General features: G+C 53.9%; 1 protein-coding gene across 1 annotated transcript in view; it reads left to right on the top strand.

Annotated features, from left to right (window-relative positions):
* COL22A1 (collagen type XXII alpha 1 chain) overlaps positions 1–27,159 on the top strand; it is a 230,736-nt gene that overhangs the window by 31,298 nt on the left and 172,279 nt on the right. Inside the window, exons 4-9 of the mRNA XM_040625604.1 lie at positions 6,449–6,560; positions 10,105–10,228; positions 15,586–15,861; positions 21,377–21,457; positions 22,548–22,664; positions 26,026–26,070. Of these exons, the coding sequence (XP_040481538.1) occupies positions 6,449–6,560; positions 10,105–10,228; positions 15,586–15,861; positions 21,377–21,457; positions 22,548–22,664; positions 26,026–26,070 (755 nt within the window). The remainder of the gene's footprint in view (positions 1–6,448; positions 6,561–10,104; positions 10,229–15,585; positions 15,862–21,376; positions 21,458–22,547; positions 22,665–26,025; positions 26,071–27,159) is intronic.

Genomic DNA, 27,159 nt, shown 5'->3' with positions numbered 1-27,159 from the left:
TGTGTGTGTGTGTGTGTGTGTGTTGTGGGCACACGTGGGCACGTGCAGAGCTGAGAATGAATTCTTTAGTCTCTGGCAAATGAGGAGGGTCCTGCTGGCAGTCTGTTTGGTGATGGATAAAGGTGACTGGAGTCCTCTGTTAGGAATCTGCTGTGTCATGGGGCGCCTGGGTGGCTCAGTCGTTAAGCGCCTGCCTTCGGCTCAGGGCGTGATCCCGGCATTCTGGGATCGAGCCCCACGTCAGGCTCCTCCACTAGGAGCCTGCTTCTTCCTCTCCCACTCCCCCTGCTTGTGTTCCCTCTCTCGCTGGCTGTCTCTATCTCTGTCAAATGAATAAATAAAATCTTAAAAAAAAAAAAAAAGGAATCTGCTGTGTCTGTCTGCAGCCAGTGGAGCCCTGGAACCTCCCCTCCCTTTGCGGACTCCTAGGCACCCAGGGAATAATCACAGCTCCAGGCAGGCATCTATCACACGCGGCACGGATGCCCCGTTTGTGCGGCACCGAGCTCACGGAGAACCCGCTGGACCTATCCTCTCCTTCAATTACCACCAGCCCAGAGAAAAGTCCCGGCCGTGTGGAAGCTGGAGGGGGATTATGGAGAGAGAGTTTCAGACTTGCCAGTGTAAATGCAATTGGGTAGTTGGAATGGCTTTTAGACTCTGGAAAAAATGGGGTTCCCAAAAGCCTCAGTTCTAGGCATTCCCTCCAATGACTTTGGGAGTTTTTAGGGCTTCCCAGGCCAAAACAGCCAGGAAGGGAAGAGAGCAGGGGCTTTGGCGGCAAAGGCCTTAGCCTGGCGCTGCTGCTCCCAGCCTCCTGAGACCTCCGAAGCTCGGGATCCCCCCTTGCATAACTGTGCATCCCACTCGTGTTTCTGCGGGTCCCTGTCAGTGCTCGTGACTGAACATCCTCCTGGAGTCTTAGTGACTGCCGGTGTTACACAACGTTCTGGGAGGTTAGCGGTTTGGCACTTAAGAACGCACTAGGCTCAGAGCAGCTCTGAAACATGGCCACAGACGTTCTGTATTTCTCTCTCCTCCTACCTGGGCTCCTGCGTCCAGATACTCACTGAGGCATGCCCATTGCACCTCTCCCGTGGACTCCGGCCCGAGGCCTCCTCTCCCCTCTCCCCGTCCCATCCTGCCTTAGCAAGGCCAGCCTCCCCGGTCTTCCTGTCCTGTCTTCCTGCTGCCAGAATGACCTTCAAAATACAAACAGGATTGTGTTCCTTTCTTGCTCTGAAGCCCTTCCATCGTTCCCTGTTGCCTGCAGAAGGACACTCAGACTGTGCTGTGTGGCCGACAGAACCCAGCCCAATCTGCCCCCGCCCACCTCAATCCCAGCCAGTGTTCCCCTGACCGTGGCTCCTGACACCCCAGAATAGCCAAGATTCTCAGAAGGAACCTGGCTGACCCGAGCCCAGTGACCTGTGCACATCCAACTACCTTGGATGCCCTTTCTTCCTTGTCTGTTTGCCCACCTTTTATTCTTCAAATCCAGGCCAGGCCTCACCTCCTCTGAGAGGCCTCCCTGATTGCTCCTCAGCTGGACGAGGGGGATACTCCCTGTGCTCCTATACCAGCCCTGCCATCCCCGCTCCTAATCATTCACGCACAGTGCTAACACTGCTTTTATATGCGTCTGCTTCTCTCTAGACACTAATGTTGTGGGGGGGCTGGGATTTTGTCCTGTCCGTTATTGGGATCCGAGCAGCCAACAGGGCATCCTACCTTCTCTCCTTCCCTCTTTCTACAAACGGTGCCACAAACAAGAACAATCACGCCTCCTGCATTCTTCTTTAGGGTTGGAAACATGAATTAGATCAAATTGCTCACCCTCCGATGAGGGAAGCAGACCCCGGATAAGCTGTGTGCGCCTCGGCCAGACCCACTAAAGACCCGGGAGAAGCATCGTGTCTGGAGAGCCTCGCAAAGCTCTGTCCGGGGGAGAGGGCAGGGGAGAGCGCTCAGTGGAGAGGGGCGTGGAGCGGGTGCGGCCGTGGACTCAAGGTCACGGCTAACGGTGCCCCTGATGCCACCTGTTTGGGCTGACTCCGTGATTTTGGGAGGCGCATCCTTGCAATTCCTGTGCTAACCAGTTGTTTCTTTATCTCACGGCACCTGGCATCAGAGCCCGCTTACCTCGGGGACGTTTTTCATCTTCCTCCCCAGCCTTTTACTTATTGCAGGCAATTCATCTTTTCTCTCTATGCCCTTTGCTGCCACCTAGTTAATTGCTCCTTGTTCAAAGTTTTGTCGTGTTTAAGTCTTTGTTTTCAGTCATTGTTTTTATTCATTGAAACCAGTAAAAGTGGAACGAGAAAGTGGAGCATGTGTTTGCTTTTTTAAAACTTAAAAAAGGAATTCTCCCACGTATAACCGTGTGAGGGAAACCGAGCTCAAGGTGGCAAAGTCTCGTGACAGCGGACAGAGCTGAGAAGTAGAGGGGCGGGCCCCTTTGCTGTTCTCACTGCTCACCTGTCAGGGGGAAGGCCTAGGGCACGTGTCCCCCAGATTGTGAACTCGCTTTCTTGGTAAGAGCTGCCGCTCCGTGGGAGCCTCTAGGGCTGGATGTCCGGGCAAGGCCTCGGACAGGCCGGTCCCGTGGTGGCCACGCTCCGCTGTGTACAGAGGAGCCAGGGAGCTGTGAGGGGTGTGGTAGCTGCACCTGTGTTGTGGAACTGCAGTCTAAGGACAGGGATGGGGCCCAGGGTGCTGACGGAGACGCTCCTCCGTCCCTTAACTGGGGGAGGCTTCTCTTGAGCAACAACCTGCCCCCTCCAGCCTCACCCCCTCCCCCCTGGAACTGCCCCCGGCAGGCAGCAGGGTCAGAGAGTGTCACAAATGCGAGAGCCCACAGGGACCCCCCAGCACCTGGCTGCTGGAGGGGTCAGGTACCAGCGCACCTGCTAAGTGCAGCCCTGCCTGCACGAATGTGCCCAGTCCTGCAAATTGGGCTGTTATCCCCGGCTCCTTGGTGGAGAAGGCACGAGGATGCCAACCACGTGCTCGTGTGTGGCCAGTGCTGGGCCAGCTTTTGGACCCGGGACGGACCACCTTCAAAACCTGCTTTGCCTGAAACAGAATCCGAGCCCACACAGGCTCTACACGCTTTACTGCTTGGTGTCCCTTCCTTGGAACCCCTAGGACCGTCTCAGCCAATCTCCCCATTCCCAGGCACCCAGCCACCCCCCACTGTCGGGAGCTTCCTAGCGCTGCCAGGCCACATCCAGGGACTGGGCCCCAGTGTGTGTGGCCGCCCTGTGAATCTTGAGAAGGTCTCACACGGGGCCCAGTCGGTTCCACCAGCTGCTCCTAGCTGGGCCTGTCGGGCTCTCTGAGGTGTGGAGCCCAGAGCTTGTGGGGGCACCTGATGCTTTCTGTCCCCAGGTGATGCTCAAACTGCAGGGCCCAGTCTCTGCTCAAGGGGGCTGTGGCCGGGCCAACAGAAGTGCAGAGGGGGAGCTGAAAGGAGAGGGCTTCTGTCCTTGTTCTATAGCAGATGTCTCCCCATATCTGGTGCCCCTGGCCTGCCACACCTGGGGGTGGGGGGGGCTCCCCAGGACCCCTCCCTGAATGGGGAGTTGGCAGCTCCTTGCCACACACCTTGTCCTCTCTAACGAGGTGATAGTGGTGGGGCTCTGGGGGGACTGGCGGAGCTATGGCCAGGGTATGAGCCTCCCGTGATGGGGTTTCACAGAGGACGTGGCTCAAGGAGGTCCCTTCGTGGTCCCCAGCAAGGGCTAGTGGTAGAGACAAAGCGACTGCCTGGGGCTGGCTTCCCCGCATGTGCTCTCTTGGCTCACCTCACTGAACTGTCTCAACAGCCTTGGGATTATTCCCTCTACCTTTCCAGTTAAGGAAACAGATTCAAGAAATCAGACAGTTTCTTCAAAGTCACTCAGGGTCTTTGTCCCTTGGGCCACTATAACAAAATACCATGGATTGAGTGACTAAGCAACAGAAATTTATCGCTTACGGTTCTGGGGGCTGGGAAGTCCAAGACCAAGGCACCTGCAGATTTCATGCCTAGTGAGGGCCTGCTTTCTGGTTTGTCAGTGACCTTCTTCTCATTGTCCTCAGATGGTGGAAGTGTGAGAGAGGTCTTGGGGTCTCCTTTATAAGAGCAGTGATACCATCCATGGGGCCCTACCCTCATGACCTAAGTGGGACTCGACCTAGGAGTATTTGGCCTTCTAGGAGCTGGGTGCTGTCTCTTTTATACAGTCTTTCTAGGGTAAAGGGCATGTGCCAGCCTGGATTTGGCTAGAAGTCTAGTTGCCTGAGTTTGTGCTATGGGCCAGGCCTGGTTTTGCAGACGGGATGGAGTAGTGTACTCAGCAAAGGGGCATGTCAACCAAGGGGCATGGCCCTGCTCAGCCTGCTGAACCCCCCATGGCCCATACAACATGGTCGATACCAGGTGGGGATGTGGGGCACCCACCCCTTGGGGGACCCCACCATCTCTGGAGAGGCTGGGTCATTCGCCCCAATGCATGTGAAAAAGCTTGAAGGTGTGCTTTTCTCATCTACAAGGAAGCTTCCAGATTCATGTTTTCTTCTTAAGGACTAAATATCATTTAACATTATATTATGAATTTCATTAATTAGCCAGGGTGTGAATTGCTATTTAAAATGACATAATGACAACTCTTAGTCATTTTCCAGAAAGAAATGATCTCAGCATGGTGAGGGGCTTGGAACTCCAAAAAGTCACCCAGAGCTCCAGCCCAGCAGAGCCTCGCTATGCGTGCAACCCTCCTAGACCGTGGCAGGCTCTGCTCCGGGCTGGGCACAGCCTCTGTTCGCATCCAGTCCAGGCCTGCCTCACTGTGCCTCGCTGCCTGCAATGGCCCCTTACCTTCCTGAGGTACGTTTGCTTATTTTTGGTCACCCACGAGGGCACCAGTTCCCCAGAACCAGGATTTCATCCCTCCTCCTGCTTTAAGTGCTGTGCTCACACATGCTTGCCTTGGAGCAGGCTCTCAAAAACATGCATCAGATGAATAAAGGACATCTGTGGCCAGACTTTAGTGGTAGAAGAGGCTGTAATCATTAGGAAAATAACTGATATGAAAACTAATCTGTGGGTTCCTGTATGTTAGATGCTGTATGAAGAGCTTTGTATCTTATCGTTCAAGCTTTACCACAACCCTATGGAGATATAGACTCAACCCCCTTTTTACTGATGAAGAGACTGGTGCTCAGAGATGTTAGGCAACCTGCCTAAGGTCACACAGCAAGGACCTTGTGGTCAGGAGCACAGCCTAGACCTGTCCAGTTCTATCACTCAAACTCTCAGTCAGTGCTACACCTTTTCTGTCCCTGCTATTTCTAACACCGGGCTTGGAGCAGCAGACAGGCGCTCAAAAATGTGTTGAATGAATAAATGATAGTTTAAAACAAGTTTAGTGGGACGTCTTTGTCATCATAATATGAGCCCTGCCCGCTCAACTCTTGTCTACAGGGCAGCACCTTAGAAGGTTAGAGACCCTAAGAATCTTCCCGAAGTCTCCTGGGTTAGGCGTCGCCGGGGCCAAGAGTCATGTCAGCCCCAGGGATGCAGAAATGGGTGAGCCCCCCATGCTTGCCCACTGGTGGCTTCCCTTGAACCCACATGGGCTTTGTCATTGCCCAAGGGACATGGTTTGGGCCAGTATGTCATACTGTCAGCCTCGGGTTGAGTGCTGTGTTTGGGCTTTTCTAGAACCGGGTGTCCTGGCCTGCGGGACTCAAGTCCAGGCAGTTTTGCAGGGATGTGGGTCAGGATGTGCTGCTGGGGGTGGTGGAGCGGGTGTGATAACTGATTGGCGGGATCACTGCCCTTCCCCTACTATCAGGTGGTCAGTGCTGAGGCTCCTACGGGTTATGTAGCCAGCCCAGCATCACACGTGCACGTGCTGAGCTGATGTGCCCCGAGCGCCAAGGTCATGACTTTCCCATCACACACGTTGCCAGTGCACACGAGGTCCTCTCTTAGAGCCAAAACAAACCAGGACCGAGGACCTGCCAACGAATGCAATATCATTCAGGTGTTTTCTCTCTGACCTTTCACTCTTTGAAAACATGAAACTTAAATGCTGCCAAACTATAATCCAAGCAAAATTCACGTGAATTGCAGGACTGTGGCCACAGGAGGGCAAGCCCTCAATGGCCAGTCCATCTGCAGAGCCAGCTAAGTGTGCCCATGGAGGTTTCTGGAACACGGGTGGGTCCCTGCCCCGGCCGCACCGTCAGGACAGCCTTCTATTTCTTTGGAAAACCCAGGTCTGCATTTCTCCTGCATTTTCCCTGGAACTGGAAATGGAAGCTGTACATGTCCTTACCTTGTTGTTTCCTGCCTAGATTGGCTCTGAACAGTTCCCTCCGCTTACCTCCACGCCCGCTCTCCCCACCTCTGCCGAGGCGTGCCCTTCCCGCCACTCACCCCAACTCTTCTCTTTGACAGGTTTCGACCTGATGGATTTGTTCAGTGTGAAGGAGATCCTGGGGAGGAGAGAGAACGGGATGCAGAGTTCCTATATCCGGATGGGATCCTTCCCTGTGGTGCAGAGGACAGAGTGAGTGCTCCCTTCTCCTCCCAGACCTGCCCTGGACGCCTGGCAAAGGGCGGGAGGGAGGCCGGGCAGCCACTGTTGGACACGGAGCCCTAAGTGGGGCTCTAACCTACTCAGTGCCTGGGGAGGTCACCCCAAGACGAAGCAGCTGATCCGTGGCCCTGGGAAGCCGCCCTGTGTCTTAGCAGATCTGTCGCCATGTCTGTATCAGTTCCCTGGCCCTTCTACACTCCCTCTCCGTAGGGATGTGGCATTAATCATTCATGCGTGCGGTTTTCTATCTGTTCAATAAACAGCACACGTTTATGGTTGTAGAGAGAGAGCTCCTAACTCTGGCCGAACCACTGCATTACACGGGGCAAAGTTCCACCCAGACTCTCAGAGTTGGTTTGGCCAGGGGCGTCCTGGCGTCGGGGTTGACTGGGTGCCTGGCCTTACACAACTTACTGGATGCCCTGTGCCTCAGTCACACCGTGTTTTCCACCAGAGGTGAATGTTCCTGCCTTGCGCCATTGTTGAGAGGATTAAAATAGAGATTTGCCCAGGGTCTCACCCCTGCTGGCTCTCCAGCCAAGGCTGATGACGGTACCCAAATCATTGTTCCATTCTGCTCCCCCCGGGCAGGCAGGTCTTCTGGAAACAGAAGTGCTGCTTCTTCATGGCTCCTTCTCCATCTCAAAGTTCCTGAATTGTTTCCAAGTGTTCTTACACTAACAGGCTGGTGAGGCCCTGTGTGTGATCTGGCCCCGTCCTACCTTTTTGGCCTCAAACTCATTCCCTGGCTCCTTGTCTCCCTCCTTTGTCTCTCTTCTGGGAACTTCTGGGCACATACTTCCTACCACAGGGCCTTTGTTCATGCTGTTCTCTCTACCTGAGACACAGGCTTGTCCTTTATAGTACAGCTCAACCATTATGTTTTCAAGGACGCCTCTCCTGACCTCCAAAACCAAGTCAGCCCTCTCCCATCTTGTCCCCTTACAACCTGTATTCCTGCACCAAACCAAGTGGCGAAGTTGAAGCTCGTCACTCTGATTGTGTAACTAGTCATTTAGGCGTCTTCCCTGCTCCGCGAGCAGCTCTAGGAGCGCGCTTAGTCTGGTCTCTGCATTAAGATGAGCTCCGCCCCGAGGAGGGGTTAGTTAGTGTCTGTGGAATGGATGGATGAATGCATCAATCGTCCCTAGTCAGTGAAGATTCTCCGTCAGGTATGAGCCCGGCAAAGGTGGGCTGGGAGCACCGGGCCACAGAGCATGGTTCTGCACACACGCATTTTCTAATGCAGCGAGCATTCTCTGAGGGCCCGCCCCACCCCAGGCCTGTGTTGCATCCTCATGTCATCCCCGGCTCACAGCGCCTACATCCCTTGACAGTGACTGCAAGGAAGAGGGGTTTGGAGAAGTCACCTTCTCTCTGAGCCTGGCTTTCTCACCTAAGCAGTGGAGACCAGAATCCCCAGCTGCTGACCCTTAAGCGAGGCATCTTTCCAGACATCTGTCAAGTGTTGCTGTCTCTCCACAGTAGAGGATCTGGGCTCGGGGTACATGGAGTCCTTCCGAGAAGGGATTTCTATATGGTTCCAAATTGGTTTTAATGGCAAAACACTGGAAGCAAAATCAATCCCAACAGAGCTCTGACATTTCAAGGAAGAGTTGTATCCTTGTAGTTTTTCATGCTTTGAAATGTACGCACAGGTACACAGACAGGTGTAATTTTAATGTACAGGTTAATTTTGTTCATAATGGGAACGGGTGTCACTTTCAATATTAACTTTTTTTCCTCACGTGTAACGTCTGTCTTGTGGGCATTTTACACACCTGGTCTAATTTATTTCTCATGACAGTAAAGTGAGGTGAACAAGGTGTTCCTCTCATCATTTATCCAGTGTGACATTTGAGACTCAGAAGGGGACAATAACGTGTCCGCCCTCTCGCACGCACTCCATAGGAGGCCGAAGCTGGCCCCAAACTCAGGTCTTCCAGCCCCACGCCCTTGGTGTTTCCCACTGTGATCTTGTTATCTGATGCATTATTTGTGGAAAGGACTAGATCAGGCCACTTTGGTTTCCTTTAGATATTCTCTGTTAATGACCATTCCTCCTCCTGATTAGAATACATTTTTCTTAAACTATATGTGCATATGCTTATACTTACACATGTGCCCTTAGAAAAAGTCTTAGTTTCTCTCTTTATCTAAATAGAGAGAAGTATAGATGCAGATTTATAGATCTCCGCCACACAGACCTAACTATCTGTATGGCTCCATCTGTCTATCCAGGTATATATACGTCAAACGTGCATACGTATGTGTGTGTTATTTCAAAGATAAAAGAAAAAAGTGCGTTTGGACAAAAACGGTCCACTGGTTTGACTCATTAATGAAATAAGAGAAATGAAAGGAAGTGCAGTATCCACTGTGTGCAGACAGGTGGGGAGGGCACGTCTCCGTCCCGTGGGGGCAATGACCGAGGGCGTCCCTCAGTCCCACGGGGGCCCAGCACTGAGGGACGGACTCTGCTTCTGGTGCCTGCCTGGGAGCTGGGTGCTATCCCAGTTCCGAGAATGACTTTGAACAAAGGGACCCACTCCCAGCTTGGATCTGTGAACCGAGAATCACAAACGGAGGGCCAGTCTTAGCTCACAGGTTCGACAGCCAAACCAAGGGTCCCAGAGGGTCTGCGAGTCAGGAACCAGGAACCCACACGCCTCCTCACTTCCCTTCCCGGCTTTCTGGCCAGACGGCTTCCACCCCCTCCCATGGAGAGCTCAGTGCCACGCGTTCCTCAGGCAGGTCCCTGCCCCCACAGCAGGACGTGGCCCCACTGTGGCCAGGTGCCTCGGGGTGAGGGTGCCGCCAGCCGATGGCTAAGCGCTCTGGAGACAGGGTCCCTCTCTGTGCAGGTCTCTGCCCAGCCACTTAGCAGCCAGATTGCATCATGTTAACCCTCAGATTCTGGCTGCCCTCGGCTACACTGTGAGGATCCGAACACCTTCTTTCTAACTCCTGGGAGGAATGGCTTCCACTTTGAGTGTGGGGGGGAAAGGCAGGCACACGACAGTCTGGGCGGAGCTGCAGGGGACTGAACTCCCCCAGATGAGGGGCTGGCCCCCCACTCTGGGCAGGGACACAGGGCTCTGTGTGAAGATGGGAGGATGTCCTGGGGTGCAGGGCAGGGGATCAGGCAGGATGAGACTGAGCGTGTGGGCCCCACTGAGAAGTAGACAGCAGGGAGAGGTGAAGACAGGAAGGGCAGGGGGTGGGGGATGGGTCATCAATTTTGTCGGATGGGTCGGTTGAGACACAGAAGCGTACATGCCCCGTGGGGTTGGACTTGAAGCCCAATGGACGGGCCACAGCAAGGGTCTGCAGAGGGTCACGTCAAGGCCCTGATTGAAGGAGAGGGCGGTAAAGGCAGGAGAGAAGGTGGATTTGAGAGAGGCCCGGGAGGTAACATTTGCAGGACTTAGTGACCCATGGGACACCTAGGCCTCCCTTGCAGCCCCTGCTCTCCTTGCTAAGCCTGTTATCCTCTGCCTCTGTCCCCCTCCAGGGATGTGTTCCCGCAAGGTTTGCCTGATGAGTATGCCTTTGTCACCACCTTCCGGTTCCGGAAAACCTCTCGGAAAGAAGACTGGTATATTTGGCAGGTCATCGACCAGTACGGGATCCCGCAGGTAGGAGCAGCGCGCCGTGTCTCAGGGGCCGGTGGCTTTCTGTGTGCTTCCCGTGGGGCCAGCGACACCTGCCTTGTTTTCTCCACGGCCCTCCATCCCAGGCCCAGGAGATCAAGAGTTTGGCATGTGAAGCCCCAGGGACACTGTGGGGAAGCTTCACACCACCAGAGAGATGCGGCTTCTTCCCCCGCCAATAGTCCAGTGCCTGGCACTGTGATGGGGCCGGAGACCTACTTCCTTCCTGCCCCAGGGGTGCTCGGGCCAACCAGGAGGTGGCGGCCAGCTCTATCATCCAGCGGCCTGTGCTCTGCTGGTGGCATGAGGGGCACAGGTTCATGATGTCGCGAAAGAAGCTCACGCAGGGTCAGCCAGACCTGGGTTCCAGTCGTGTGCCTACTCCTTTCTTGGCGTGGCTCCCGGACATGTGGGGTTAGCGCTCTGAGTCTCGACGTTGTTAGCTGTCACCTGGAAATGAAGAGCCGCCATGAATGGTTGGGGACAGTGAACCATGTCTCCAGAGCACCTAGAACAAAGCCTCACACGTGATACGCTCTTGTTACACGTGATGTCCTCTGTTCTTACCCTAGGGAAGCTCTGAGGCCCTGTCTGTGGCCCCTCGGGTGTGTTTTGGCTTTGTGATCCCGCAAGAGTAGAGCAGCCGCCCAGCGGCATGCAGCCCCGTGAGGAAAGGGTCTCGGGTCAGAGCCATCAGGACCACACGTTGGTTTGAGTTGCAAGCGACACTACTTTTGTGCCCTGTGAAATCCCTGTCCCCTGGTTCTCAGGGCTTGGGGACTCTTCCTGTCTTTGTCATTACCTTTGTCCCCTTTGGAAGACATGACTCGCCTTCAGCTGGGGGACACGGACTCTGTTTTCATTGGAGGCTGAAATGAAAATGTGCTCGAGCAATTGGGCTGCGGTGACCACACGCATGGGCTGTGGCCAGGGAACGTGCCCCTCCACGCGGTGAGCCGTGTGCCTGTTGAGAGCTGCACGGGCCCGTGCACACTGCCCCACTCTCTGTAGGGGAGGGGCGAGGGATGGTTCTGAGCACCTCACAAACCAGAGTGCATCCCGTCCCCTTCCAGCCTGTTGCCGTCTTGCAAGGAGGGGGCTGAGTACACGAGGTGAGGCCTCTGCTCGCACTTTCACGAGTGCGAAGAAGGAGAGGAGGGATTTGAACACGGAGAGTCAGTCTCCGCGCGTTTGTCTGTTACCCATGGCGCTCCGTTGGCTCCTGTCCCCCTCTGTTAGTCCTATTGAATGCTTTTTCCATGGCGCCCCTGGTCTGATGGAGATGCAAAATGTTTTCAGCCCTGACTGCTGAGTGCCCTGATTTCCTGAGTGTGGGAGGCTGGATGGGACAGACGATGTCCTTCTCCAAGGGCCGTTTCTCTGGAGGGTATGCAAGCCAGCCTCCTCCATCCACAGGCACGTGGGTCTTGCTTCTCCAGTTTCTCCGGGGCTGGTGCAGTGGGACTGGGCGCCTGCCATGCATTCTTGCAGACGAGCCCCCACCCCCTCGTCTGGGTTCTGTCCCCTCATGGCATTTGCAGAGCTGTGTGGGCTAGCCGTCTGCCATGTCTGCGCCCCCCCCCCTCCTGCCGGAACGAGCCGTGGGCTGGGACACGGCAGAGCCAGGCAGAGACAGCCCACCTAGGGGGACGTGAGGCTCATTTTCAAAGAGGCACCTGGTAGTTCGATTTCACTGAGCAAAATCCTTGGTGGGGCGCTCTTCCCTGGCCCTCTGATGATGGTCACTTCCGTGCCCTGGGGGAAATCCTGGCTAGACACAGGGAAAATGGAGAAACGCGCGCCAGAAGTGGTGTGAGTTCACAGCGTCCCCGCGCATTCCATCAGGCCTGTCGATCAAGAGTTTTATTTATTTATTTATTTTAAAAGATTTTATTTATTTATTTATTATTATTATTTTTTAAGATTTCATTTATTTATTTGACAGAGGGGCAGCGGGAGAGGGAACACAAGCAGGGGGAGTGGGAGAGGGAGAAGCGGGCTTCTCGCTGAGCAGGGAGCCCGATGTGGGGCTCGATCCCAGGACCCTGGGATCATGACCTGAGCCGAAGGCAGACGCCCAACGACTGAGCCACCCAGGCGCCCCTTATTTATTTATTCGACAGAGATAGAGACAGCCAGCGAGAGAGGGAACACAGCAGGGGGAGTGGGAGAGGAAGAAGCAGGCTCATAGCGGAGGAGCCTGATGTGGGGCTCGATCCCATAACGCCGGGATCACGCCCTGAGCCGAAGGCAGACGCTTAATGACTGAGCCACCCAGGCGCCCCCGATCGAGAGTTTTATATTCATCACTGCATTTAGTATTTACAGCCGCACTCGTAAGTCGGCCTTGTCCCTATTTGTCCCTCACTCATTCCAGATACGACGAAGGGACAGGAAGGAGGCAGGTTCGGCTAGAGCAGAGGGTCCGCGGGGTGCTCATTAGAGATGAGGCTCGAGAGGTGGTGGGGCCCGTGTCGGGACTTCTGCTGGAGACCAGGCTCTGGGAGGCGGGCAGGCCCAGAAACAGGAGTACTAATTCAGAGGCTATTATAGTAATCAAAGCATGCGGTGATACTGACCCAGACGGGCAATAATAAACTGGGTAGAAATGATGGGATTCTGGATGTCTTTTGAAACTGGAACCAGCAGGATTTGCTAATGGATCTGAGACATGAGGCACCGTCCTGAGGTCCCCAGCCAGCACCGTAGACACAGGACTCAGGCTTGCCAGGCGCTGTCCCTTGCTCTGTGTCCTGCTAGAAGAAATGTACATCTGTAGGGAAAGCCAGGTCCTCACGAAGCTCCCTCAGTGGCTCCGGGACACCAGGCTCAAACAGGGGAAAGTGTTTTCTGGAAACAGAAGACCATGTTTAATATTAGAAGTATTAGGGAGTGTGTATTAGAAGTGTACTAGGTTACTGACCAGGGGTCCATAGTTTTCTGTATTCACCCACACCACAGCATACCAGCAGGCAACGCAAGCAAAAACAAATCCTAGCCCCCCCCCCAGTTGTACTGAGGTCACGGGGGGCCCAGAAAGAGGAATCAGAACGCCTGGGTTGTGTTAAATACACTGTGGCTGATTCCCAGCAGTGCATGGGGGCCTTTCTTGAACAGAGGGCTCTCATTCATTCACTCATTCATTCATTCAGTGCCCTTTTGGGGGTTGACACCGTGTGCTGGGTGTGGTCCTCGCCCCTGAAAAGAGGAAGGAGCGAGATGAAGTGCCGGCTTGTGAGGATGGGGCCGGGCAGGCAAGAAACGGTGAACAGAGGAATGAACCCCGACCAAGCTCTATGGGAAAGAGTAATGAAGCGAACCCAGGGGTGTGGGACAAGAGCAGGCTGGGATCCAGGCACTTGTGCGTGCCAGAGAAGGCTTGCCTGCAGGGATGCCTTTGAATTTCTTTGCTTACTTTGTTACAGCTAATATTTGGAGCGGCACCCAGCGTCTAATAAATACCATGTCAGTGTTTTACATATATGCTAATTCATTTAACCCTCACAATGACTGTGATGTAGGTGCTGTCATTGGTGCCCTTTCATAAATTGGGAAATAGTATGAAGAGGTTAAATAACTTGTCCAAGGGCACACAGCTCAAAAGTGACTTGCTGGTTTGGGTGTAGACAGGCAGTAGACAGCCCCAGTTTCTTAAGAAAGTGACTAGGGTGAAGGTTGCTGATGAGGTTAAGGGTCAGGTTTAAGGAACCCAGCAAAGGATATCGAGGTATCTTGGGATAAGCGACAGCAAGAAGCTACCACCTGGGGCCTGGGTGGCTGGGGCAGGGGGTGGTTGGTGGTTACTGGAGACCATGAGTTCTGAAGCCATGGGGGACAGACAGTTCCCAAATGGCTGGGGTGAGTGGAAGGGCACAGCCACCTGCAACTGCAGGGAGGCAGGGAGGGGCAGGGAGAATCAGCCCCCAGACCCTGTCCTCCTGCCTACGGTCCCCCTTCCGTGGGCTTCCCATGGGCCATGCTGATGAGACGCCAAAGGGCACAGGAACCCAGGTAGAGCTCTTAAAGGTCAGACTCTGGAGGCCGGGAGCTGGGCAAAGAACAGAAGATGTTCAGTGACTACTGTGTAAGGGAGGTAGAAATGAGCACCTGGATGAGAGAAGTGTCCAATCGTTCTTTCATTTGAAGAAAAACAAAAGTAAAACTTTCTTCCAGAGCTGCCCAGGCATTTTGCCAAGGGCAGGGGGTCCTCCAGCGTACAAGACCCACGCGTCCCTGTCACCAAGGAGCTTTATCCTCCTGGAGCTTCAAGGTCATCCTCATGGTGGGAGACAGTGTAGGCTGCAACAGGGTCTCAGCCCGGTCCCTGGCGTCTGGCCAGACGTGTCCTGTTTTTTGTTTTTTGTTTTTTTTATGTCAGTTTTGAGATTTTATTTTATTTTATTTTTTAATGTTTTTTTAATTATGTTAGTCACCATACAGTACATCCCTGGTTTTTGATGTAAAGTTCGATGATTCATTAGTTGCGTATAACACCCAGTGCACCATGCAATACGTGCCCTCCTTACTACCCATCACCGGTCTATCCCATTCCCCCACCCCCCTCCCCTCTGAAGCCCTCAGTTTGTTTCTTATAGTCCATAGTCTCTCATGCTTCATTCCCCCTTCTGATTACCCCCCCCTTTCTTTATCCCTTTCTTCCGCTACCAATCATCCTAGTTCTTATGTTCCATAGATGAGAGAAATCATATGATAGTTGTCTTTCTCTGCTTGACTTATTTCACTTAGCATTATCTCCTCCAGTGCCGTCCATGTTGCAGCAAATGTTGAGAACTCGTTCTTTCTGATAGCTGAGTAATATTCCATTGTATATATGGACCACAACTTCTTAATCCAGTCATCTGTTGAAGGGCATCTCGGCTCCTTCCATGATTTAGCTATTGTGGACAATGCTGCTATGAACATTGGGGTGCATATGGCCCTTCTCTTCACTACAGACGTGTCCTGTTTTGTCAGCCCAGGGTTTTCAACGACATGGAGACCACTGAGGTTTCTCATTGGGTTCAAGGCACAAGCCCTTCAGCCCCATTTGTCTGGCAGACTCACAAAAGTGCCCCCGCGGAATAGCTCTCCAGGCATGGGGTTGTGTGTGACCCCGGGATTAATGTCTGAGTCCAGTAATTCCATCTCGTGCAGGGGCTCAGACGGCCTGCGGGGTAGGTGTTGTTAGCACCAAGGCTCAGCGCGGAACCAAGGCTTTATCCCAGGTTGACCGGCGGCCAGGATGTGACTCCTGATTCTGCGGCCCCCGCCCCTGTCGTGCTCTCCCGCCTGGGTCCCATGCAGCTCAAGGATTCCGTGGTCCTCTGTCCTCTGCTCTCCAGGTCTCCATCCGGCTGGACGGCGAGAACAAGGCAGTCGAGTATGACGCTGTGGGTGCCGTGAAGGATGCCGTCAGGGTGGTCTTCCGAGGCCCCCGGGTCAGTGACCTCTTTGACCGGGATTGGCACAAGATTGCCCTGAGCATCCAGGCCCAGAACGTCTCCCTGTACGTCGACTGCACGCTGGTGCAGACGCTGCCCATCGAGGAGAGGGAGAACATCGACATCCAGGGGAAGACGGTGATCGGCAAGCGCCTGTACGACAGCGTGCCCATCGACGTGAGTACCGGGGCCCTGCTGCAGCCAAGGTCCTGGGGTCACTGGGGGAAGCCTCGGGAGTCAGGTGTCCCTGGGTCCCCCTCATGGGTCTGTACCACTTATCAAGACATCGCCTTGAACTGCCTTAGGAGGGAGGACCCTGACTCAGAAACCTTACTGGAAGCCAGAGTCACCATCCCTCATCCATGCAGCGGTCACTTATCACAATATATGGAGCCCCTGCTGTGTGCGAAGCACGGCTCAGCAACGGGGACATAGATCTCCATATGTATTTGTAGGTAGAGAGGTAGAATTATCGAGTGTTCTGTACATTTAAATAGAGGCTTTTCTTCCTTCTCTGTAGAAAATTTGGCAAATATAGGAAGTGTATGCAAAATAAATTTAAAAATCATCCCAAGTGCCCTGCCCAGAGATAACCACCTGTGATAACTCAGCGTGGTAACGCGGCCCTCCTGCTGTCATCCCATCAAAGCTCTTCCTTCCTGCTGTTCCCTCCTCCTTTTTCCTTCTTGTGTCTACCTCACGCCCGCACACGGGGCAGACTTGCCTGCCGTTATGGGAGCTTCCTGCTTCCTGAGAAATAACTAGAGCGTGATTTGGGATAGCTCTTCCCCAAACCCTTTGTCGTTTCTTATGCTCATGCGTGTCTGCCACCAAATACAGTGTTGCTGGATGCGTGCTCCGTTGTTTGGAGTTTATGTAAACAATATGCGGTATCTTAAATCTTGCTTTTTGCTTTTTTCTCCAAGATTCTGTATCAAAGCTTTTTTATACCTTCCCTTAGCTGCTTCATCATACTCTATTACGCATTTTGTTTCTTCATCCTCCTGTTAGTGGGTATTTAGACTGGTTCCGATGTTTCCCCGTCGTCATCAGCAAGCCTTGGCTCTTAAGCGTGTCGGCACGTCTGCAAGGACACCCTCCTCACGAGGAGCACGGGGTAACACCTGCCCGGTAGGCTGAGACAGCTCACTGGGGCACGCGCCCTCGTGTTCAATGATTAGACTGAGGGTAAACAATTGTTGACTTTCCCACATATTTTTTTTTTTCTAGAGAAACGGAATGATTTTATTTAAGTTCATGAAAAAGTTACAGTAGAGCCAAGACAAAAACCCCCAAGTTTTAAAAGTTATAAAGTTTTTTTTTTCATTCTGTCAGAGTTTTTTTTCCACTTACAGTAATATTTTCCCCCAAGGTCATTTTTTAAAAAAATTATTTGAATCAATAGTATTACTCTCATACTCTGTTCAGTATCGTTAATTATCAATATTTGAAATATGCCCAGATCTGTATTTTTTTTAATGGTTTTTTATTATGTTATGTTAGTCACCATACAGTACATCCCCGGTTTCCGATGTAAGGCTCGATGATTCATTAGTTCTGTATAACACCCAGTGCACCATGCAATACGTGCGCTCCTTACTACCCATCACCGGCCTATCCCATTCCCCCACCCCCCCTCCCCTCTGAAGCCCTCAGTCTGTTTCTCATAGTCCACAGTCTCTCATGTTTCATTCCCCCCTCCGACCCCCCCCTTCATCCCCTTCCTCCCCCACCGATCATCCTAGTTCTTATGTTCCATAGATGATTTCTCTCATCAGATCTGTATTCTTAAATACTTGTCACTGGCCTGGTATTTACCGCACTAACGCCTTCCAACAACTACCAAGCTCCTTCAGAGCAATCCAAAACCCTTGCTTCCATTTCTTCACTTACTTCATAATCCTTTACAAGTAGAATTCTACCTCCACACTCTGTTAGGTGAATTAGGTTATCATTGATCCCACGTATTTTAAAGTTCTCAACAAAGCGACAGAACGTGTGTATGCCTAACAGCAATGTATGAAAGCTCTATTTTCTTAAATCCTCACCAAAGTATTGATATATTTTCTTTTTTAACTGTTTTTTGTTTTTGTTTTACCAATCTGACGGCAGATGGTCAATGGTATTTTATTGCGGTTTCCACCTGCATCTCCCGGCTTCTACTACAAATAGCAGTCCTGCGTGTTTGTTGATTGACTATTTGACTTCCCCTTTGGTGATGGCCACCCCATAGCATTTGCCTATTTTTAGGGTTATTTTGTGGTGGTTTTTTTCCCTAATGACTTCTAGATAACATATAAATATGTTCTCAACATGTGTGTGTGTATTCTGAATACTAATTGCTTATTTATTATATGTTATAAATATTGTTTCCTGTGTGCAAGAGAAATGGCCAGGCAAGCCGATGGGCACGTAGGCCAGGGGACAGAGGGAGGGTGCCACTGAGCTGGGGGAACCGGGGTAGGGGTGGGAAGGGGTGACTCTGGGCTCTGAGGATGGAGCTTGTCCGGGACACCCATGATGCCGAGGCCCCTCCCCTGGCCTTCCCTTCCCGTTTCTGCTCCTGTGTCCCAGCCCCTGCCAACCTCCATGATGGGGAGTGGCTTTGGTCACTGAGGAGCAGTCACCCTCTCAGATACTGGAAGGATTCATTTCTCGTGCCCTCCATCTGACCAGGGCCATGTCGTGGCTGGTGCTAGCCCTGGGGACCAGCACCTGTCACCCGCAGTCTGAGCAGTGCAGCCCCAGAGCGACCGTCTTCTCTGCAGGGTCTGCCCCTGGGTCTCGGGTTGCATGCTCTCTGCTCTGGCTCAGCCCCAAAGCGATGGTTGGTGTTTAGATAGGGGAGAACCACAGACACCTGCACACTCGTGTTCTGACCAGGAGGAAGGAGGCTGCCGGCACGCTCGTCCTCCTTCCATTGCACTAGTTTGGGGGGCAGGCGGGCACCCCACCTAGCATCTGAGCACTGAGTGCTGGCACAGAGCAGAGACCCCTTACGAGCACTTGCCCGGTGTTATCACTGTAGCTTCCACATGCCCCTCGGTTCATCCACATTGCAGCCCCGAGAGCTCCTTCACCACATTGTCCCCAGTTAGCAGGAGACGCAGGCACAGAGAGATTCAGTAACTTGCCCAGAATGGCCAAGTTAGTAAGTGACAGTACAGGCTTCACAGTCTGCTTGTAAGGTCTGTATTTACCGTGTGCCTGGAATCCTGGGTTTGTGTCCTGCCTGATGCTGAAATTCAATGGTCACATTGGGCCCTTAATTGGGTTCTTTTAACCCACAGCATGGAGTCTGGGGGCTTGAGTGGGTTCCTTTTTCTCCTCCTTTTGCCCATGGCATTTGCTGAGTGTCCGCTTTGTATGTAATACTGGGAATCCCAGATCCCCTGACATCTGTCAGCGGAATTCTGCACCCACTTGCTGTTTCCTGCTGGGTTTCTAGATTTAAAACAAATCCTAATGAAGTATGTGGCGGGAGAATCAGTGAATGCCTCAGCCTGTCATAAACCTTGCAAAATTGTGGGCTGGGGTACTTTTAACCACATGGTCCGGGGCCTGGGGCGTGGCACGAGAGACCTCGGCTCAGCTGCGATCCTCCCTGGGACCCCCCACAGCTCTCTGCCTCACCTGGTCCTCCACCAGCTATGCGAGCGCGGCATCACGCCCACCTTACAGCACAGGAGAGCACACTCAGGGTTGGTGTGCCTTGACCAGCTCTCATGAGAGAGGAGCAGGGCCAGGACCCAAACCAGATTCCAGGCTTCCTGCACCCCCTCTCTGGTTACCTGCTGTCACCAGAGAAGTGTCACCAAGCTGCAGATGGTGGACCCTGGAGGGAAGCGGGGCCAGGGAAGACCACCCAGGCTGTAGCTCAAACCACAGTTACTGGAGGCGTAGACCTGAGCAGAGGTCTCCCGGTGGAGTGGGGGCCAGAGGGACATCAGCAGGTGGACTCCCTGACTCAGTGGAGGGAGGAGGGGAGAGGCAGGGGCAGGGCGGCCAGGGACCAGCAGGATTTCAGGCAGTTGGAAAGGGGCCCCTCTGGCTCCCAGACCCTCTCACCTCACCTGGGGACACCTGTGCCAGGCCCAGGCCATCCGTGCTCTGTCCCTGATCCTGCATCTCTGCCTCTTTCTTCCCCATCCCTGTCCCTGCAGCCTTGCCAACAGGCCAGCTGCTGCGTGTGAGCTCACTAATGCAGAAAACAGGACCCTCTCTTTAACATGGGCCTTGTTCAAAAGCACAGTTGTGCATTTTGTCATTTTCTCCTGTCTGTGGGCTGGTGTCTTACAGGAAATAGACCAGACAGATGAACGGAACGGTTAAGTGTTTGTAGCGAGCCAAGTCAGTGAGGCAGGGAGTCATGCCCCCTGGGGCACGTTTACAGCCAGGATGAGGCCAAGCGGCTGACCACCTGCCCGGCCAGCTTGCTGGGGCCACTCCAGGTGCGGCCCAGGCCAGCCCGAGAAGGGTAGAGGGAGGCACAAGGCCACGGGCACTTAGCATTAGTGTTTAGTAAAATAAGCATCCCTTCATCCACTGGGTCAGCTCGAGTTCCCGTCAAAAAATGTGCATGCACGCGTGCACCCATCCAGCCATTCGTTCTGTGCCCTGGGCCTTCGCCATGTGCCAGAAATGGTCCTGGTGTTGGGGCTCCCGTGGAAGATGAGAGGGAAGAGAGCCCTGCCTGCAGAGTTCATGTGCCAGTAGGGGAAGCAGATTTTAAAAGTAAACTAAGAAACCCGTTCACAAGGACGTCTCGTGGTCTGCGTGCTGCAGACGTGCAGGATGGCGTGCAGAGGACCAGCGATGGGGCCTGCACTCGCGCGATGGTTATGGAGCTGGGACGGGAGAGCTGCCAGCACGGTTTGGGGGGGCGACTAAGAGCTGGCTGGTTTTCCCAGGACTTTCCTAGAAGAGGAAGCACATGTAGGCATGGCTGTGGGACCCTGTGAGGTCAGATGTTGGAGAAGGGGAGTGAAGAGAAGTGCACCTGGAAAGGCAGGCAGAGCTAGGTCCTGGGGGGCTCGAGCGTCCCAGAGAAGGCCCGGGCTTTATCTGCAGACTGCGTGTGTGTGTGTCTGTGTGTGTGTGTACGTGCAGATGCATGTATGTGTGTGCATGTGTGTATTGTGGGGGTGCATGTGTGCAGGTGTGCATACATGTGCATGTGTGTGTGTGTTGTGTGGGCGTGTGCATATGCATGAGTGTGTGTGTTGTGCGTGCAGGTGTGTGTGCGTGTGTGCATACGTGTGTGAGCGTTGGACACAAAGCCCTTGTGAGTTATACTAAGGCACTGTGGTATCCAAGGGGGTGATAGCGGCACGTTTCTACATAAGCCACCGTGTGGAGATGTCTGGAGGTTGAAAATGGGGTACTTTCCGGAGACTTTTGGGTCTGTCGTGAGAGCTCCCAGGAAGGGGCTCTTAGTGCGTGCCGTGGCAGTGCCCAGGGGAGGAGGATTTGGGGGGGACCCAAGCACTGGTTCCATCTGCACTGGCCAGCCTATAGCCTCCAACCTCCTTGCTCTTGGGTTGTCCCTTCTAGAAGGGGGTATGCTGGTAGGGGGCCCAGGGAGGGACCCTGAGGAGAAAGTGGGGCCCGACCCCTGCGCAGGTCTGCTGGAGGCATGGAGGCTTTGAGCTGCCAAGACCCCAGACTCACTCTGTCCTCACGTCTCTTCCAGTTCGACCTGCAGCGGATTGTGATTTACTGTGACTCCCGGCACGCAGAGTTGGAGACTTGCTGTGATATCCCCTTGGGCCCGGTGAGCAAACTCCTGCATGCGGAGGAAACGGGTCCTTGGCCCCCAGAGGGACAGCGGTGTCCAGGGCCTAGGAATGAGCATTCAGGGGTCAGGGGGAGCCCACCCTCAGAATGTGGCCTGAGTGGAGCCCAGGGACCATGTAGGGCTAGGGCTCCGTTTCCTGTGCACCCAGGGTGTGGGTTGGGGGTCACGCACGTCCCCCTGGGGGGCTGCTGTGGTCCCGGCCTTAGTCGACACCACTAAGCCGCAGGCTGAGTGGTGGGGCCTGGCTCTGGGGAGGAGAGGCCGAGGCTGGCAGCATGGCCTGGGAGGGCTGGACCATGCTCAGTGGAGGGGAGGCCCTGGCACACTGGGCTGGTCGGCAGAGGGGAGGAGGCGGCTTGCAGGCAGGATTGGAAGTGTGAGAAAAACCAGAGTTTTTCCCCTGACCCTGTAAGTAGGTCAGCCTCTCCTGGGACCTCTCTGCATCTGCCCCCTTTCAAGGCTCTCCCTCCCCAACTTCTCTAACAAACCCCAGTCCCGAGGCTGCTCGGAAGGGGCGCTTCGTGACAGAGCCTGCTTCCTAGGGCAGAGGGCTGAAGTCCACACACGGTGTTCAGAGGCCCAGTGGTGGAAGCCCACAACGCGGGAGGTTTGGAGTCAGATGGGCCTGGCTGTGGACTGAGGGAAGGAGAGGAGGTCAGGTGAGGGCCTGGAGAACAGAGGGAAGGGAGACGGGGAAGTAGTGATATTAGGGAGATACATCGTTACCAGGCACCTGCTGGGTGTGAGACACTGAGTTGTCCCATCGAATCCTCTTCACTGCATCACAATGGACACACTCTGGTCCCCATACTGTGGAGGGTAACACTGAGGCCCAGAGGGGTTCATGGTTCCCGCAGCTGCTGAGACGCCAGCGACGTGGCTGAGAGCAGGCTGGCCCAGGCCCTTCTGGTCCAAGGCCTCAGGAGCCAGGAATCTGCCATATGACCCAAGCTCCCCTCCACTGAGGCTCAGGCTTCTTGGGTTCCTGGTCCCCTCGCCTGCTGGGGCGCTGTGCTGGGTGAAGAGCCGGGTTCTGACCTCCTGACTCACTGTGATTTCCCTCCAGTGCCAGGTGACCGTGCTGACGGAGCCTTCACCCCTGCCCCAGCAGCCTCCCACCTCCGGCAGTGAACAAATTGGGTTTTTGAAGACCATCAACTGCTCCTGCCCAGCCGGAGAAAAGGTACGCTCTGCAGTCGACCCTCAGCCCCCAGCCCGGAGCCCCCAAGCTGAGCAGTGGAGGAGGGAATTCCCATCATGCACCAGGATGGCCAGGGCAGGATGGCCTCAGGCTCTGGGGCACTTGCAGGTCAGGGAGCCCTTTTTGTTCCTTGGACCTCTTGTTTCTTGATGCTCCAGCTCTGAGGAGGGGAGCCCTCAGATCCCTTCATGTTTTCCTTGAGTTTATGTATTCCTGAGGCTTTCCTGACTCCTGCTGCCACCCTCTCCACTCACGTGCGAGTCATCAAAACAGACCTGGCTTGCGAATAAGACTCCGAGTAGGTGTCCTGCAAGTAGAGCTGTGTGTACCTAGTTCTTATGTGCAAACTGGTGTTTCTGCAAACACCACCAGCACCATCCACTAGCCTAGATTTAATGTCTCACTGAGTGCCCAAGGCCTTCATCTGTTCTGTTTTCCTGCAGACCATGGCCTTTTTCATAGGAAAAAAAAAAAAAAAAAAAAAGAAATCTTCTACCGTTTGAGCAGAACAACTTAACCAAACACACAAGGATGATGAAAAGCAGAGCTGTGCGAGGCAAGGTCCTGGGGGTTTGCTGGACCTCGTGGCCCGGGGCCTTGCCCTGCAGCCTGCGGTCGTATCGCCTGCTCTGTCTGGCCTCCTGCTCAGGGCCAGCATACAGGAGGTGCTCAGTGACTCTGCAGGGGGCTGGGCAGACAGGAAGAAATGTGAAATCACAGTGAAGTTCGCTGGAATGGACATACCTTCAATGCACATGTCCTAGCAGGCAGGCTCCCTCCTTCCCCCCTGCCCTCCTTATTCTCCTTCACCTTCTCCCCTTCCTCTCTATCCAGAGAGGCAGCCCTGGGGAGACAGGCTCCCTGTCTCTCCCTAGGAGCTCTCAGTCAGGTGAGGTAGTCAGACACTGGCACAACTTGCTGAAAGGATCCAGCTCAGCCTTGCTGTGAGCTGAGGATTTTTCTGGGCAGGAGGTGAAGACAAGGCACCTTAGCTTGGTGCCCACTGGGTTAGAAAGGGAGATGTGAGGCAGGGAGCCAGGGTGAGCACCCAGGACTGGACCTCTGCCCCTCCCCTGCCCCTGGGTTTCGATTAAGAACCCCAAAGGAGAAGGCTAATGTGTTGCAAGGTTTGGGGGACTAGCAGCTTCGTGGGCAGACTGTGCTGGGGGAGGTGACCAAAGCCAGTTCTGCCCCGTCCAGGCTTTTCCCTGAGCCAGGCTGTGCCAGGGGTGTGTCCCACCAAGGTGCCTGTGGTCCCTGGCACAGGGGAAAGGACCCCTGGGAGGAGAGTCTGGGCTCAAGGAGGTCTCTACTTCTTGCTCCCACCCATCTTCCCACTCAAACACCCCCTGGCGCTCCCCTACCACCCCCATCCCCACCAAACCATCCTGTGTGGTCATGGAGGGTCCCCAGTGGTCTTTCTAGCACCATCTCTCTCCATGTTGCTCCGCCAGCTTCCAGGACACCAAGAACTGCTGGTTTCTTGGAGGGGTCACGACCTTTCTTGTTTTCGGGCATTTGCACGTGCAGCATTTGCCTGGACCCCTTCCTTTGTCTGGCTCATGCCTGCTCTTCTCTCAAGATGTCCCCAAGGAATGCTTTCCTGAGCACCTTGTCTATGTGATTTCCCTCATCCCTCCCTCCAGTCCTCCCTCTCTCCCTCATTCCCAATGTAGCCATGCACCTGCTATTTCCAAGACCCCATGACCCATTCCTCTCCCTGGGCTGCCATCCACGATAACAATGATCACATTGGACTAAAAATGTCTACCTGTTTTTACTTCCATAAGGTAAGTTCCAGATGCAGAGACTGGATCTTGTCACGTCTGTATTTTCAGCCACTGATTGTGTGTAGCCTGACATTATTACGTAGTGGTTGAACTGATGGATGCCCACGTGGATCAGGGTATGAAGGCTGATGGGCGGATGGTGGCGGGACAGCTGGGAGGGAGGGATAAAGGCACATGCCCTCTCTTGCCGGCAGGACAAGGGCTCACTCTTCAAGATGCTCAATCACCTTACAGATTCTCAGCCTCAAACTCTAGGCGGCATCACCCAATAACCCATTCCTTTATTCCTCAACCATCCCTTCTATCTGACAGTAACCAGTAAGCACCCACTGTGTGCTGAGCACTGAGGTTTTAAGACACATAGCACATGGTCTTCAGAAATGCTTCAGTGTGCGGTCTGTCTACTGTGCCCAGGAGCGCCGAGGCACACCCAGCCTGGGGAGCTCACCCCCGGGGCCTGCTTCCCATGCACAGGTGCGTGAGGGGAAGGGAGGCTCTCCTCCCTCCCCCCAGAAGAGACCACATGGAAGAGCTTCTACAACCACCTCATTAAATAGGGCTGGCCTCTGTCTCGCCCTCTTCAATTCCATAGATGATACGGCCCACGGGACCCCAGGAGATCTGAGCATTCTCTTCGGGGAGGCAGAGCCTGGCCACGGGCGGACTTGGCTTCCAGCAGTTTGAATCTTGGGTTCAGTTTACAGAACACTTCCATTATTCTCCTGGGTCAACGTGCCTCTTGGGTCCATGTTTCCATCTCTAGACCCAAGCATGGTGCGCGTGAACTGCGTACCAGGCATTCGATGGGCACATTGTGAGGTCAGACACACAAAACATTATTTATTTACCCCCATTTGCGTGTGCACATGACATCTATGAATACATTTAAAAACCAACCAAACAAGCACGTTCCTGGAGTAGCTAAGTACGCAGCCGCAGCTCGAGTGTTTTTAGCGATGGGCGGTGCGCACACGTAAATCGATGTGGTGTCGCTTCCTTCTCACTCGCGTGGGGACGTTTGCACGCATACGAGTGTGTGAACCATGGTACATTGGTTTGCAGTGTGGCAGTATTTACGCGCACCCACGGCTTGACAGATGAGAATTTTTGACCTGGTAATCAGATCTTTTACACAAACAGCATGCATGTTGGGAAGTGAACGATGTTTAGAGGTAGGTTACAGACACATGTTGCTTTGGTATTTTGGTGACTAATAACTACGGAAACGATTAGCAGGCCCCGTGATATTTTTACCTCCAGGGGTGGCATCATCAGGGAAACAGTACCCGTTGGGTACCATCTTGTTTGTTCCTGTCTTTATTCTCCCGACGGTCGCATAGAGGCGACGCCAAAGTATCCCATGCGGTCGGAGTGCAAGAAGAGGGGCTCTCGGCTCCAGGAAACCGTGTCCCGCCTGCGGGCTGCCCGTGGCTCACTCAGAGACTGGCTTGGGAGCCTGTGGAGGGATAACGGACTGCGGAAGGCAGAGGGGGAGTTAAACAGAATCTTACTTCTTGGTTTTTTTTTTTTTTTTTTTGTCCTTCTTTCTTTAGGGTGAAAAGGGCTCTGATGGCCCCGTGGGACTCCCCGGCCCAAAGGTCAGTACAGGCACAGCTCAGGGGCGCTTTGGGGCCCAGGTTAGGCTTTGCTGTGCTATTTACATAGAGACGAAGCATCGTGCTAGATGACCGTCCTGTGGTGTTTGCTTCCGAACTTGTTCAAGTAGAAGGATCGAGCAAGTGTTGTGAAGTCCTGAACCTGTTTCTCAGTCTGGAAATACGAGCTACAAGGGGTTGGGTGAGAAGGTCCTGGCTCCCATCCATTTGCTCCAACGGGTGAACCCCTCTGTGGTCCACTAATTCTGTGTCAATCCCTTTAGGCCTCTATATTCCAGCAGCTTTGGGGCTTGGGCTTGTAAGAATCTATCTGTTTAGATTGCATGTAACGTTTCTTTAAGTTGCATGAAATTCTTTTTGCACAAATTTTCCGAACTCGTTGCTCAAAGCCAGGTGCCTCCTCAAGGGGCCTCCTCCTTAGTCATTCAGCCACCTCTCTGTCTCCATCCCTCCCCAGGTTATTAGCACTTACAGAGCTGGACAGGGCTATCTTCTCGCATCCTTACTTTGGTCTCAGAAAGCTGAGACCCAGAGAGATGAGAATTGCCCATAGTCACGCAGGCCGTTACCTGGTCTGGTGTTTGAAAGAGGGGCTGAGTGTGGTGGTAGAAACACCTGAGATGATACCCTCCCCTTCTAGCTCTCTCTTTCCCTCCTTTCTCCCCTTCTCTGCTCTGCACCCACTCTGCTGGGCTGGGGAGCTTGGACACACACACACACACACACACACACACCCCTGATGGCCTCCCCTCCCCTGGTGCCAAAGAAGAGCAGCTCAGGGCAGTCCCGGGTGCCACATGGTCCTTGCAAGAACCCTTGCATAGCACAGGGGTTTCTGCCTCCCCGGGCACCCCGTGGGTTGTAACCTCAGCTTCTCGGCTGTCAGAAGAGAGCAAAGGTGTCCAGGGGTTTGTGGAAGTGTAAGTGGAGAATGTTAGAGGCAGTGGCTGGTTACGGAATGACCGTGTTGTGCTGTGGTCGAACAGATCCAGGGTTGAGCGGTGGCCTTAGCAGGGAGGACGAGGCAGGGGAGGGAATGCTAGGGAGGGACTCATGCTCAGCCACCTGGAG

The sequence above is a fragment of the Ursus maritimus genome, unplaced genomic scaffold (genome assembly GCF_017311325.1).
Source record: "Ursus maritimus isolate PB19 unplaced genomic scaffold, ASM1731132v1 scaffold_9, whole genome shotgun sequence".
NCBI lineage: Eukaryota > Metazoa > Chordata > Mammalia > Carnivora > Ursidae > Ursus > Ursus maritimus.
The sequence above is the reverse complement of the archived record's forward strand: the minus strand, read 5'-3'. Positions and strand labels throughout refer to the sequence as shown.